We start from the raw sequence: 15,217 nt of genomic DNA, 5'->3' as shown, positions 1-15,217 counted from the left end.
GTCGCTCTGCCTCTTGCAGGTTCAACTCCAACTCCCTTCCCCTGTAACCCGCTGATCATGCGTTTCCCCAGTGGGACGGTGTCCGCTCCCTCCCCCTCTTCTGGCCAGCTGGGAGGCCAGGGCCAGGGGCCAGGACCTGGGCAGGGCCGGTCCTGGGAGGAGGAGCCCAAGCCTCTTCTCATGTCTCAGTACGAGACACTGTCTGACAGCGAGTGACCCAGAAATCTGTCGTACCACAAGACCCGCTAACAGTCAACCAACTCTGTGCTGCTGCAGCCACACACACACACACACACCTGCTGAGGCATCTGCAAACCTACCCACACCATTCCACTCTGCATTTCCTCCGTCAGTTTTCAAGCAAGGATTGTGTCCTCCTCCTTTCACACACCTGAGACGCCAAGCAACAACGAGCTGAGACACTGCTGCTCCGTGTGTGCGTGTGTGTATGTTTGCACTTACGTGTTATGCATTCACTCCAGGACTACTCTAAAGGACAAATCACTTTTTTTCTGTTTGTTTTTCTTTTCTTTCTTTTTTTTTTAACTTTACTACTTTTCCTCACTGGCCTTATCAATATAGACACATTGATCTGCACCTTTGGGTGTACCGCTCTAATGTGCTGACACTTATGTAGAAGGGACTCTGAGGTCGTGTTGCTGGTCCGGTCAGGAGCCTGATGACGGCTGCTTGAGTGACAGATTTTGACCACAGATCTGACCTGAGAGCAGCAGCCCTGCACAGCGAGGACCCTCTCACGTTTCTACACGGTGAACTCCAGGTGCAGACGGCCTGAGCACTGCTACCACTACAAGAACACGTGCAAAGCAACGGGAGGAGAATCAACATCTTGTTTTTTTTTTTTCTTGTTTCGGTTCTTTATTTTGCTCCTTTAAATTCAGTCAGTCCAGTCCTGTGTTTGGAACGTGAGCTGAGACCTTTAGTACATTTTGATGGTGAACTTTTGATGGTGTCATTTGTTGTCTATTATCTGCAATGATGTATCTTTTTTGGGGCAGGGGCAGGGGCCAGAGATTGTTATGCGGGAGGGTCATATCATTGGTTTACAGGGTAAACATGCTGTTCATTGCTGATGTCGTCATATATTGGGGTGGGGGGTGGGGGCGGGGGCGGGGGTTCCTGAGGAAAGGCAAAGGCCTGTTGACTTCAGGCATCCATGTGAGGAGAGAGATGATTTGCCAGATGGATGGCACTGAAACAAGTGACACTTTCTCACTGTTTTTATATTAACCATGTCTGTGTTTGTTGAAACAGTTTTTGGATATTAAGCACTTAGTTGTCAGTCTGTTCACAATGGCATTTTTAAGAATCTGTGTTTCCTGGGGCAGGTTGAAAAATGGACTCAAGAACAGCATAGAAATCCCACTGTGGAGGTATCCTTTAACACCTATCTGTTTATTTTGGTCTTGCCACCGATATTCTTTATGGCTCCCACACTCAAAGCGACAATCACATTTTAGTGAACGACGACTAAGCCGCTTCGAGCAGGTGCAGACCAACCTTAAAGCTGCTTAAAGGCAAACTCCTCAGCATTACATGGAGTTTGCTCGCATTGAAGAGGTGACACAAAAAAGCCATCTTTCTATGACCCTTGGTCCATGGCGGTGTCAGCTTCAGCTGGCCCGCTAGAATCCCGTCTAGGAGCTGTTGTGACGGCCTGACCTCTGACCTTTTACTGCCTAGAGGAGGAGCTGAGACCCAACTTCTCATCCAGGCAGATTTTGTACAGTTATGAGATATTCCTAGTGTTAAGTGCCATTTATTTTACATATACAGTACTGAAGTTACCAAGTGACGCACAACTTTTCTTTTAGCCCCCCATGACAGGGTTTATACTGTCCACGCAGGGAAATCTGAAAACAAAACAGCAAACGAAACGTCCTCTTTTTTTAAAGAAAAAAAATTGTGTGCATTTTTTCTTCTTTTTTTTTCAAATCCATCACAGCCTTAGCTTTTAACTTTTTCACTCATTAGATTTATCTTCAAACCAAGCTGTGTCACAGGGCAGCTTAGCTGGGCCTGCATCAAACATTCTCTCCACTTTGACATACTTCAAGTGTACTTCATTACACCCCTGTGTTTGTACTGGTCGGAGGAAGTCGAGGGTAAGGCATCGGAAAGCATTCTGGTAGTTTTATGTAACATTAGTTGACATGTTCTCACAGTTTACTGCAGTATTTTAAAGGTCACCCTCTCTGTAAATGATGTGAAATGTGTCCGGCTTTTGGCTCTGTGCAACCAGGGACGAATTCTGTCCTCTGACTGAACACTCTGAAGCGATGGCAGTGAGATTGTTTAATGGTTTAGAAAGAATTACCTCTCTATCTTCATTTAGTCACAGTGGATTCTCACAAACATGACTGTTATAGGACTACCTCCTCTCCCTCCTTCATCCTACCTGTCAGTGCTGAAGCATCCAGCATGCCACATCTGCAGAAAGCTCAGCTATGTCTGATGTTTTTTTTGTTTTTTTAAATCATGGCTGATGGAGGGTTTGTAATTTCATCAGGAAACGGCAGAAATACAGCCAGGCTTTGTACATTGGTCTCTCTGCGTGTATATCATTTACCACTGATGATATTTAAGAATGTGACGGTAAACAGACTAAGCCATATCCAGCTGTTCCCTAAACCGATGATGGACTAATGTGTTGTTTTTAAAAGTATACTGAAATGAATTTTAACATGCATCCATTTTTGTTAAGAGTTTGTTTTGATTTCAATCGTGTCACAAATCTCAAAATAATCATTCAAAAACATGAAAAGACAAAGTTGATTTCTGATGTGTTCCCTGGACTGTCAAAGGGGGGAGGGATGGGGGGAATTGACATAAACAGTACATTGTTCAACCATTTTGTGCATAATGATTTTTTTTTTATTATAACCCACTGTATAATAGCAAGGATTGTATATAAAACTGAAGAGATGTAAATATTTATGTGGCTTGCTTCAAGGTTGGTATTACAAAAAAAATAAATAAAAGAAAAGAAATATTCACATGGTTAAAATTCTACATGCCCACCAGCAAGCTTTGTGGATAGCAGTGTAAAAATGAAAAACAAAAAAGACACTGCCTTAATGTTTAAATAAAAAGCTTATTGCCATTCATGGTCTCAGAGTGTTGTTATTTTAGTGGTGTGTGTTTGTGTTGGATTTCAGTGTTCTCACACTTTCTTTAATTCATTTTGGCCCACAGGGACGTCTGACAGGCCCAAAGTAGTGAAGGTCAAGTACCACCAGGGGGCAGTATAAGCATATTTTTACCAGCTATGCATTGAATATGTCTGATACAGAATTCTGGAGAAGACAATTTATCGCTAATAATTGAACACGATTAAGTAACAAAATACAGTCTTGACCCTTGTTAATGCTGCAGTTACTCTCGTGATGAAGTACATAAAATTAAACATTAAAACTGATAAGTGAAGAGAATACTGCTGATAATCTCATTACAACGTAATGTTTTTGCTGGGAAACCTTGGATCCTGGCATTCATGTGGATGACACTTAATAAGCGCCACCCACCCAAACACCTTGGCAGACCAAGTACACCCCTTCATGGCAGGACAATGCGCCAAACCACACCATAAAAACTGCTCAGGGTTGGCCCAAGGAATGTGACAAACGGCTCAAGACATCGACCTGGCTCCCCAGTTCCCAAGATCCCAATTCCATCAAGCATCTGTGGAACGTGCCAGTACCCCACATCTCAGCCCAGAGGACTCAAAGGATCCACCACCAACCCCCAGGATACCCCCAGAGGCCCTGTGTTCATGCCTCAACAGGTCAGAGCCAAGTCTGATCCAAGAAGGCCTCACCGTGGATCAGACTTGTCTCTGAGGTACTGGCACATCCCACAAATGCTCGATTGGATTAGATTTGGGGAATTTTGCAGCCAGGTCGAGGCCTTGAGCTGTTTGTCAAGTTCCTTGGGCAATTCCTGAGCAGTTTTTGTGGTGTGGCATGGTGCATTGTCCTGTTGCCATGAGGGAGTGTTCTTGTTTTGCAATGGTGCTTAGGTGGGTGGTGTGTGCCAAGTGGCATTTACTCGAACATGAATTCCAGGACCCAAGGTTTCCCAGCAGAACATTACATTGTAATGAGATGATGGAGATTATTCTCTTCATCTGTTAGTGGTTTTAATGTTTTGGCTGATCGTTGTGTTTGTTGTACAAATGTGCTTCTCGGCAACCTCTCATGGATCTCCTGTACTTTCGTTAAGCTCCTATGAAGGTCAGACAACTCGCCTCTTATGACCCCTCCCCATCCTTACAAAGTCATATATTTATAAAAGTATAATATACTACTTCTATCCCATGGAAGTATTTCATTTTGTAGCCTCCAGAAGTGTCTTTGTTTGCAGTCTTTTGACAGGACAGACGAGTGCTGAACAGTCAACAGTTTCTCTGACTAAAACTGAACTTGCCGATCAGATCGTAATTGAGAGATGAAGAGCAAATTTGGACAAGTAAATCATCTCTAAGGACATCAGATAAAGCATTTTGTTGTTGAGACTTCTCTCATTAGAGGAGAATCTTCATGAATAAATAATTTACTGCTTAGAAACTCGCTGGGAGTCAATATTCAGGCTTCCTTTGCATTTGAAAGAACACTGATTTTCACAGCCTAGGAGGCGTCAAATCAAAGTGTGTGACCCACCCCTCTGTGGCTGGAGAACATCTTTCTTTCAGAAGGCTAAGCAATATTGTGTGATCAAAATGAAGCAAAATATGAACTCAACACAACAGAATTAGGGTTTGGGAATTGCTTCTTTTTATTCATTTAGGATATACATCTTTTTAAATTATTTTCTTTGATCAGAACAAGAACTATGATTGACGTACAAAAATATAAAGAGAATTATGAAGTGCCTTGATGCCACATATACAACAGGAAAATATTTTACAGTAACAAAATCAAGTGTTAGGAAACACAAAAGCATCTCACATAAAACCACCAACGTATTTAACTTGACACCCACCAACTTTCTCTCATCATTCTCTGACATTTCACAGACCACCTACACATAGCAGAACTCTCCATCATCTTGCCAAGAACTTTACTGTTCAGTATAAAAAGCCATCTTCAAAACAATTTCCCGACCTCATCAATGTTTCTTTTTAAAGAGCCGATCTGACATTTCTCCCCTTGTTCTACCACTTACTATTCCCTCATTAAAACCCAGTACCCATCTTACAGTACTGTTGCACCACCTCTTGTGCTCTCCACGTACCTCCTACCCTTACACTAATCTGGAGGGTATTTCAAACTATAAAAAATAACAAGACCGCAAGTTCAACACCTCAACTGAAAATTGGGAATACACATTTCCAATGAAGTAAAACTGATACCCATGAAGATCTGAGGTAAAGTCTGAAGTTTCAATATTTGCCATGTTCAGTTATCTAAATATATATATATATACTGTATACGACAGACACAGAAAGAAGTTATAAAAACGCTCAATAAAAATCTATTTTACATCTTCAACGGGGAAATCTGCTTCACTTTTTACGTGTTACTGATTACAGAGGGGGTTGATGGTTTTGAGCTAACGGTTCAGAAACTGCCCATGACAGTGTGTTAATATCTGAAAACAACATGGAACACTCTGCTGCACCAGCTATTCGTAAATTCAAGCCTTGTCGTGTTTAGTGTTTAGTGTTTAGTGTTGAGTTTAGTGTTTATAGGAGATTAACACATCACTAAATTTAAAGTTTATGCATCACACAAAGTAGTTCTCATAGAGAAACTGGTTATTATGTGTAACTTCCAGCTGTAACTGTTAGTTACTGTACGTAACGTTAGCTAACACAACCAACTGACAAAGCTCACGTTAGCTTGCTTATAGGCTATACGACCCATTTAGACCCATTTGACCCAATGTGATTAATGTCCGAACATAATGCGTTATTTTTTTTCATGGTGTGCCGCCATTTTGTTTCTTTGATGCACCCTAGTCAAGCCACTGCAGCAGCTTTCTACCAAGGAGTAGGGAATAACGACACCAAGACAAACTCCCAGACGGCTCAGTTGACGAGTCCAAATTAATATGCACCTTATGTCGAATGGAATTAAAATATCACCAAAGTACTTTGAGTTTAAGCTACCACCTATGAACTAATTTTGAACTGTTTTTTTTTTTTTTAACTATTTTTAAAAAAGTTATTGATTCATAGAATGGAGAGAAGAGGTAATAATACCACTGAAATGTCTAAAAAAAACATGACTATAATATCAGAATAAATGACCAGATCACATTAGCTAGGTTAGCATAAACAAAACAAATTCTTACCTACATTTAGAAATGATTAGTTACATTTAATATATCATCCCACTAAAACTATAATTTTGTGATGCTTCAGCAACTTTGGATTCTTTTGGATGAAGCTGCAGACAGTTCTTAAGTATTAATAGTGCAACATGATTTAGTAGGCTATATCTCAAGTTTGAAACTATCAACTAGTTAGCCTACTTCATGCACAAACTTGGTGATGTATTTACGAATAGCTGGTGCCTAATCCAGAACAGTGTTAGCCTCATTTTGAGAGGCATTTGAAACAATAATCCTTGTAGCACAAACCATCCAGACAATCGCAGTTGGAAATACTTCTTGTTTTTATGTTTGACTCTCACAGAGAAGTAGACGACTGAACGCCACGACTTCCGCTTCCCCCTGATTGTTTAGGCTATTTCTTTTTGGCACTTGTGTGAGCAGCTGCACCATCTGACACCAAAGCGGGTTCAAAACAAACACTGATTAAAAAAAGCAAACCAATACCCACCGTGCTCAAAGGCCCTGAAAACATGTCTGTTCTCAATCATCTTTTAACAACAGATGATGTGGTCCAGATGAAGCAGATTAACTGAGTTTTTAAGTGTTCAGCTCTTAATAAATAATGGATGTCCCCCTCCCAACTTCATTGATTGTTGCTCTGCAGCCAAACAAGCTAAAAAGAACCTGTTTACCAAAACACCCTCATTTATAATCTCAACCAGAGTATTCAAATTAAGTCTTAACAGAGGTTTAACATAAGGTAAAAACCATAACTGCGGTGATCCAGTATTGTTGAATACTGAATGTTACAGACAATTTAAGATTTGAAACCCAAGTTTTCAGAGGCTTTAAATATCTCCCTTTTTAAAATTATTCTCCTGGCAATCTGCTGTTATTGTGCTGTGATCCTTCTATTCATTAGTCTTAATTCTGCAGAACACTCAGCTGAATAAACAGGACACCTTGCAGAGTGTAGAGGGTTTAATTAAATGCTTGATCAAACTAGACAGGCTGCTGTTTGTGTGTTAATTAAAACTGTAAAACAAAATCAAGTGCTCTGTCTCAGAGTGCGGGGTTATTACAAAGATATAAACTGCTCAAACTATCTTTGGTCCAATTTTGTTTTATATGCTGTACTGACATACCCCCCTGCAATGCCAAGTCCGCTGGGAGGACTGTGATATATAGAAAACAAGTGCAATAAAGCCATATTAGAAAGCTTTGCATTGGTGTGACTGGGTTTGCGCAGGCTCGGCTGAAATCCACCACGTCTTCTCAACTTTTCTCTACATGCACAGACGTTTACAGTCTGTTACCTTCACTGAGGTTACAATCCAACCTGAAAAGAGAGCAAAGGCCACCAATTTGTCAGCTCTTGTATTAAATAAGACATTAACCATTGAAGTGCAGCTTTAAACTGCCGGAGGACAGACTCCCTTTTTAAAGACTGCATCAGTAGAAAGTCTAAATACACTCAGGTGAAACGTCACTAAAGGGTTCCCAGAGTTTCCTCCATAGCGAGTATAGATGAACAGAGTAGGGTATTTAGGGGCTCCGGGTATTACTTGAAGTATTTCCCTTTTGATACGGGCCTTCCCAAGTTCCTCGTCCTCCAAAACAAACGTGATGATCACCAGGTAGCCCTCTCCCAGTGCCGTCTGGGCCCTACAGGTCCTCTGTGTAGATGATACAGGGACTAGTGTCCTCGCTCGATTCCAGCTGCACCGTGGAGACAAACCAGCGGCGGGAGCCTGTGGCGTTGTAGTTGAGCGTGGTGCGGTAAGTGTTCTTGGCGTGCTTCGGGTAGATGATGGTGGTGCTCTGGTAGCTGATTGGCTTCTGCCGCGGCTCCAGGTACACCTGGGACTTGTAGCTCCTCCAAGTGCAGTTCCGCACTGCCACTACTGTCTCGCTGAAGGAGGTGGCTGTTGGGACGGGGGCGCAGTACACCCGGTCTCTGTAATGCTTGTCGGAGTCGTACTTGACCTCAGAGTTGCACCTGGACAGGAGAAGGTGAGAACTCTTTAGAAACACATCTGAAATTGATCACTAGGTGGCAGTGTTGACAAGACAATATTGATGAAAATCAGTGCTCTGGGCTCCATATTCAAACAAATTCTGTGTCTTTAAGTGTCAAAGTTCTCTTACTTGATTTCCTGCTCTGGTTTGGGGTTGACCTCGATGCTTTCCCCAAAGAACACAGGGTACATGCGAGTCTTTGGGTCTGTGCCCGTGGAGTTAAGCAGCAGGTAGGGCAGCTGTGCGGAGGAAACACAATCAGGAGTCAGTTAAAAATAATCTCACAAAAAACATCCATGAACTGCTGAACTGTTTGTAACCAGCCTGCCAACGTGTCCATTCAAAGAATTCCAGTAAAAAATCCCAGCATGGTTGGGGGTTTCAGCAGAGCCAGCAACCCAAATTAAAAACACTGCAGTCCCCACCCTCTCCAGGAAAACACGCGCCTTGATCCGCCCTCATGTGTCCGTGGCACGACTATTACTACAACAACTATTAGACAAGAAGCACAGCAGTCGGGGCAACACTTCCATTTTAATTCAGATAATTACACAGTGTGGGTCCAGCCAAATTAAGTGTTGGGGGTAAATCTCTTTCTGGCTGGAGACGTGTGACCCTGACACAACCTGTGTGTATGTGTGTGTGTGTGCATGTGTGTGTAGACTGAAAACAGGCTTACAGATGTTGGCCCTGCAGTAGTTACAGAAATGCTAAATGCACTTACTGATATGAGTCTCTAGAGCAGCTGGTAGCCAGACTGAGTGGAGATGATGCTGTTAGAAAACGATAATGAGGTGATGTTGAAAGATTCTCGTGCTGCCTGCCAGCCTGCACAGGGAGGTCAGAGGTCTCATGGGAGAAAGTTATCTAACTGAAAGACAGTCTGTAAAAGGTCTGCAACTAACGATTATTTTTATTATCTATTAATCTGCCCATTGCTTTGTCTATTAGTCATTTCGTCAATAAAATGACTAAAAAAATAGTGACGCAAGCCCTGTGTACTATGCCAGAGTCCAAGGGTATGCATTATAATGCTATGTTTATTCGACCAACAGCCCACAAATCCAAAGCTATTCAGTTTGTTATCATGTATGACAAAGAAAAGCATCAAATTCTGACATTTTAGAAGCATTGAAACCTTAAAAAACTGCTGAAATCATTATTCGATGATCAAAATAGTTGTCAATTTTCTGTCAGTCGACTACAAATTGAACCAGTTCGACTATGATCGAAACAATTAATCGACTAATCATTGCAGCTTTAGTCAGTAATGACACATGCTGTGTCTTCATTATATTTCTTGATTCTTATGAAAATCATGATTTCTATGGGTTCAAATTATCAACTTGTGTAAGAGGGTGTCTCCTCTCTTCAGGTTCATCCTAACCTGTGGCCACTGTCACCACTCCACCTTCTTCACACATTAGAGCTTTTTCACACAGTTCACACACACACACAGTTTGATGCTTTCTGGGGCGTAAAGTACTTTTAAAACCAAAATATTAGGTTCAAGGGCTGCAACTAATCCTTATTTTCACAAATAATTCATCTGACCATTGTTTTCTCAATCAATCGATTAATCGAACAATTTTTTTCTTCTTTTTTTTTCTTTTCTTTTTTTACCAAAAGTCCCCATAAAAAAACATATTTTCAACTAACTATCGCATGACACCACTTTTGTTTATTTTTGACAAGTTCAAACAAGGTAGTGTTCAGCATTTTGCGTAAAAACCCCTTAAATAGTATCAAAACTTCTGCAAATTGACTGATTTTTTGTTTAAGCTCTAATCGGTTTCTGTAGGTATAGGCGTAGATTTCGGGGGGGTGCAAGGAACAATGCCTCCTCAATATTTAGAATATGCACATTTGCACTCCCCAGTAAAAACATGAAAGTAGAAAGGGACAAATTTAAAGATAATTACACCAAAAATTCATGCAGAAAATGCACAAATTGTTGCATAAAAAATCACCAGAATGGAGAAAAGTTAAGTGTTTGGCGCTCAAAATTTTCTAGCAAAGGACTCCTAAACCCCCTCTTTAATCTGTGCCCCCCTCCAATATTGAAACAAAACCTATACAGCCCTGCCTATGTAAGTAATCCAATGAACCATGTGATCCTATTAATGTCCAGTTAACCAACACTGAATACCACAAACACATACTGACGTTCCTGTAGGAATCATACAAATGTTACTGCATCAGTTTTCATGGGATTAATTCAGGTCATCTGTTTAAAACAGTGTACAACACCAGATGAGATACAGATATACTGTACTCAACTACCTGTAGGGACCAGGTCTGTTTTAATGCTGACCCTTGACCTCTGAGTGTTCCATGTGAAGCCATAAGGGGGCAAACAGATCTGCACCAATCAGAAACACAGATACTGCCACACACACTGTGAAGGAAGGTTGTAATGGACCGTTTTCTTTGCATGTGTGTCTCTGACGGATCTGAATCAAATGGCACCCCAACCACTACTCCGGCACCTCTCACATTACAGAGGGGAGGCTGTCACATGCTGTGCTTTGGCCACAGTTAAGCGCACATGCCACTACAGGGGACGAGCAAGAACAGGCCAAGGGCATAGCAGATCGCCGTGTGAAGCTCGTCTTACCTACAGCCTACAATCATCACCACACACTATCTGAGCGGTGGAGCTGAACTTGCACAGCTGCTAGTTTTGCCACGCCAGACTGAAAAAAAAAAAAAAAAAAAAATCTGCAGGCCATTTATTTTCTGCTGCTGGTACTTCGTGAATTGAAAAACTGCACGAGTATGTCTTTACCCATGCTGCTCCGGCATGGAGAGCATCCCAGGTATTTCTCCACGGTGAGTTCTGGCAACTTCTGCAAAGCAAACACTCGTGAATGGAGGGTAGGTCACCTCCAGGGAGGCAGTGGATCCCCCAGTAAGCACACAAAGCATAACCCCCCCACCCCCTGGAAGCACATTTCTGCCCAGGAAAAATAGTCTGCAGCTGAGCAACCCACACAATGTACAATGCACAATGCAGAGCTGCAGAGAGAAACGCCAACTCAAACACACTTTTCCAACTGCTGGCTGTTTGGTGAAGTGAACTGACTTTACATCCTGTGTTTGCAAGGACGTTAATGTAAGAGCATCAGTATCACACGGTGAGGCAGATTTAGAAAAAGACATAAGATCTGTCTCCTGTCTGTCCTCCTGTCTAATCCACCGACACTTGACCGGTATCCTTGAACAGGACATGCACACAACCTTCTACAGCTCAGAAACAGAGACTACATGACCACACTCGTGTTTTTCATGCATCTGTCCCTCTGGTTAATTAATTCATATGTTAAGAAGTGCAAATATAAGAATAATTATCCAACATCTGCATAAATGTGACCCAGGTTTGAAAACAGACATGTTGTCTGAGGGTTACTCCACGTTTTATTTAGAAGTGAGAGGTCATCAAACACTTATGCAATGCCCTGCAGCCACTCTAACAAGCCCCCTGCTCCCCAAAATAGAACTTCAGGATTGTTCTTAGGTGGCATACAAAAACAACACATAAATAGATTTGGAAAGAAAAAAAAATCAAGCACACATGTGCCTCCTCTTGTCCTGCTAACAGACACGTAACTTAAAAATATCTGATGGAGAGGTCTGATTCATTCCATACACACGGGCCCACAGATGGCAGTCGAAACACAAGCAGGAGCAGCCCCCTATCAGGACTGATCTTTAAAAGGAAAACCACATAGCAGAGGACTCCTACTAATCTGAACCTCCAAAGGATTAGAGGATCTCTCTCTTTCTCTGTTTCAGGCTTCATCAAACCAATGTCACGCAACTCCCAGGATGAAGTGCTGCATTTCTGAGGCCTCCCTCAGACACTCTAAAAGCCACCTCGACGTGTGCAGACATGTTCTGTAAGACTTTTGAAACTGGGAGTGACCTGGAAATGATTTTCAATCAAATCAGTCTCGTCATGAGTGACACAAATCACTGCTGTGTGTGTCACCGAAATGCTTTGGGCACCATCAATTATCATTAAACTGAGTTTCCATGGAGTATAGTCTACTATGTGTAGTATCATGTCTGTTCTCAGCTGAATAAGTGCTAAAATAGGTGTACTGACTGTTTGTGTGGCCCATTTAAAGTATAGTTTTTGCATGTATTGCTGGAAATATCATGTAGTTTAACATTTTAGAGTTAATTATCATAGAAAAGTAATAGATTACTAATGCCTATGAGCTATTTTGAATTTTCAGGAAATAATTCAAGGAACTTAAAAAGTGCACAACCTGTGAACGTTAATTAAAGTTAAGAACTTACTATTTTGTTTTTATTCAGTATTATGTATGGACTTGCTGGTGTCCGTGGTGGGATATGAGCTCAGACAAAGACAGATATCTAATCGTGTTCTCGTGAACAGGCACACTTTTCACTGGCGAGAGCTGTCATCACACAGGTCCTGTTTCTACTTTGTCTCTGCTGCGGCCACAGCCACAGACATGGTGAGTTGAACATTAATAAATCCAGCAGGACCCTGGCTTCCAGATGCTGGTGTATTTTTTAGCTTTAATCAATCATTTATTTTTCATTCATTTTGAGACTAAGATTAATCAGCTTCACGGTATCATCTGCAGCTTGATTTCAGCTTTTCTCTATTTTCAGCATTTCATTTAGTGACTTTGGTATCAAACTTCGCAGATTGAGCGAGACACATGGGAGGCGTCAGGTATCAGTGCACAAACTACTAAGAAACAGTAACACAAGACACAACGTGACTTTAAACCACTGTACTGAAGTTAGTATTAATGTGGTGTGACCACTGTCACAATTATGAAATGCAAATACTGGGGGTCTTCTTCATGAGATGCCCATTTGACAGAGAGGTCCCCATCTTGGGGGTTGGAACAAGTTGTCGATCACCCACAGATGAGTAACAAGTACGGGAAAATATGATAATGAGTACCAATGAAAGCCTTTAAAAACTGCTCAAATGAAACTATTTGAGAATGAGATATCATTCTGTGGTTAAACATCTCGCCAGTCACCTGTGAAGAAGTGTTGCAAGTGGACATTGCTTCACTTTTAAGGGGTCACATACCACATGGGTTCGGAAAATCTAATAAACAACTAATTTGCCTTTCTGTTTATTTAAAGTGGTTCCAGCAGAGGATGCAGACCTGCTGCTGGTGGCTTATTTTAAGGTTTTTATAGAGCCAAAAGTCTGGCTTACATACTGTCTGTGTCTCATTAAGATTCTTGGGCCCTCTAATGGGCGTGATTGACATGAGAGACCTTGAAAAAGAAGTCTGACCCAAACCTTTCATGACAGCCCCCTCATGTAAATCCATCACAGAGCATTCCCATGATTTTTACTGTCTATCTTGTGAGACAGAAACCTGATCACACTAGACATGGTGTACACACCTTCACTCAAATGCTACTGAGTCAAGTGTTATAAAGCTCTCTGTCATCCTGCTGGGAGCCCCTGGAATCCTGGCAAGGACCCCTGGGAGTCCCTGGACCCCAGTTTGGAAACCCAAGCGGGACTAATCAACTCACTGACCCTTATGACAGCACGTAGTTAGAGTCCAGCTGATGCACCAGGGTGAAAAAAGAAAAGATTTTAATGGCTTATTGAGGGCTGGTGACATCTTCAGCACAAGTGCAACATCAGAAGTTTGCAACTAAGGAATTTCTGACAGGGAGAGGGAGAGAGAGAGCTTCCAGATGTTGTGTGAGTGGGACTGAAGTGAAATCTGTTCCTGGCCAAACACTAAAATGCTCTCAGATTTTCAGTTTCTCTCACAGCAGCGTCATTATTTAGCCATTAGGTCTTTTTATCCTTTAATTCAGTGTGTCAATGAAGTGACTGACTGCAAAATTACTCTGGACACAAAACAGACCCGAGTCCCTGCTTTCAGATTACAAAATTGTTTCAAATCATAGAGTAAATAAAGCGATATGTTTCTTACCAGTTTGCCTTCTCTGCTTTCCTTTTTATAGTATCCATGATGGCTTTCGACGGGCGTCGTGCAGCTGCCGGAGCGCGACTCGATCAGACCCGGAGAGAGTGAGCAGAAGGGCGGACTGGGGCTGGGGGGCAACCCCGAATCCGGACTGTCGAGCAGCCCTTCCCGGTTCTTTCCTTTCAGGCTATCATCCATCGCTTGTAAATGTAGGTGCCCCACCATTTCTGGGACCACTCAAGTCAAAAAAACACCCCAAAATCTCGCCGACAAGTTGTAGCGCTCCGAGCTGCTGCGCGCTCCTGCGTCAAAAAGAAACAATCCTGGACGAACTTTTTCAAGATGACTTCTGCAAGCAGAGGAGAGGAGAGAGAAAAAATCAGGAAATATGCGTTTAACCATTGCCCATACACTGTGGACAAAACACAGTGATATGAATTCTGTTTTTATTTATTCCAAAACTTTACTGTACCTGCGCGTCGTGAAGTATCCACCTTATATATTTAAATATATTCCAAATAGCCGTGAAAAACCAGCCACAACTTTGACACAAATCAAACCTGACACCAAACTGAATTATGAACTACCCTTAATTCAAAAAACTAAACAAAACTGTAGTTAAACTCGCGCAAAAACAAAAAGTCGACCGTGCGTCTGGCACCGATCAGGATGAGAGCTCCTCTGCTCTGCTCTGACTCTCTGTGTTGGTGTGTGTCCGTGTGTGTGCGCGCTCTCCAGTGGAGAGCTCCTTCTTAATGATCCTGCCAGGCTTTTTTTTTCTGCACCTGGATCCAGTCCAGCCCTCATGATCTGGATCACTTCCATATACAACCGACAGGGGCGAGCACGTCCTCCTCGCTCCTGCTGTACAGTGCAGTCTGACTCAGTGTTCATGATCAGCACCCCTGCTGAAGTGCCACCCAGCAAGTTACCCAGATCCCAACTGCTGA

At 42.2% G+C, this 15,217-nt stretch overlaps 2 protein-coding genes across 5 annotated transcripts in view; one reads left to right on the top strand and one right to left on the bottom strand.

The window, feature by feature from the left end:
• The window catches only part of ncor2 (nuclear receptor corepressor 2), a 109,451-nt gene extending 106,325 nt beyond the window's left edge, over positions 1-3,126 (top strand). For all 4 annotated transcript variants that reach the window (XM_050052244.1, XM_050052247.1, XM_050052246.1 and 1 more), the window contains one exon: positions 20-3,126. In XM_050052244.1, coding sequence (XP_049908201.1) covers positions 20-216 — 197 coding nt within the window. In that variant the 3' untranslated portion in view covers positions 217-3,126. The remainder of the gene's footprint in view (positions 1-19) is intronic.
• A 1,644-nt stretch (positions 3,127-4,770) lies between these two features.
• On the bottom strand, positions 4,771-15,004 carry rflna (refilin A). The gene is made up of 4 exons (XM_050051533.1): positions 14,740-15,004; positions 14,274-14,616; positions 8,446-8,555; positions 4,771-8,296 (listed from the first exon to the last, which is right to left on the bottom strand). Exons 2-4 carry the CDS (start codon positions 14,490-14,492, stop codon positions 7,963-7,965), a joined length of 663 nt encoding a protein of 220 aa, XP_049907490.1. The 5' UTR covers positions 14,493-14,616; positions 14,740-15,004; the 3' UTR covers positions 4,771-7,962.
• Positions 15,005-15,217: the final 213 nt, after the last annotated feature.

The sequence above is a fragment of the Epinephelus moara genome, chromosome 8 (genome assembly GCF_006386435.1).
Source record: "Epinephelus moara isolate mb chromosome 8, YSFRI_EMoa_1.0, whole genome shotgun sequence".
Classification (NCBI taxonomy): domain Eukaryota; kingdom Metazoa; phylum Chordata; class Actinopteri; order Perciformes; family Serranidae; genus Epinephelus; species Epinephelus moara.
Note: the sequence above shows the minus strand (reverse complement) of the source record. Positions and strands in the feature narration are given on the sequence as shown.

Coding starts and splice junctions, on each gene's coding strand:
- rflna (XM_050051533.1), bottom strand. CDS start 14,492: ATGGTGGGGCACCTACATTTACAAGCGATGGATGATAGCCTGAAAGGA. Junction 8,556..14,273: donor AAAGCAGAGAAGGCAAACTG/GTAAGAAACATA, acceptor TCCTCCGCACAG/CTGCCCTACCTGCTGCTTAA. Junction 8,297..8,445: donor AAACCAGAGCAGGAAATCAA/GTAAGAGAACTT, acceptor TCTCCTGTCCAG/GTGCAACTCTGAGGTCAAGT.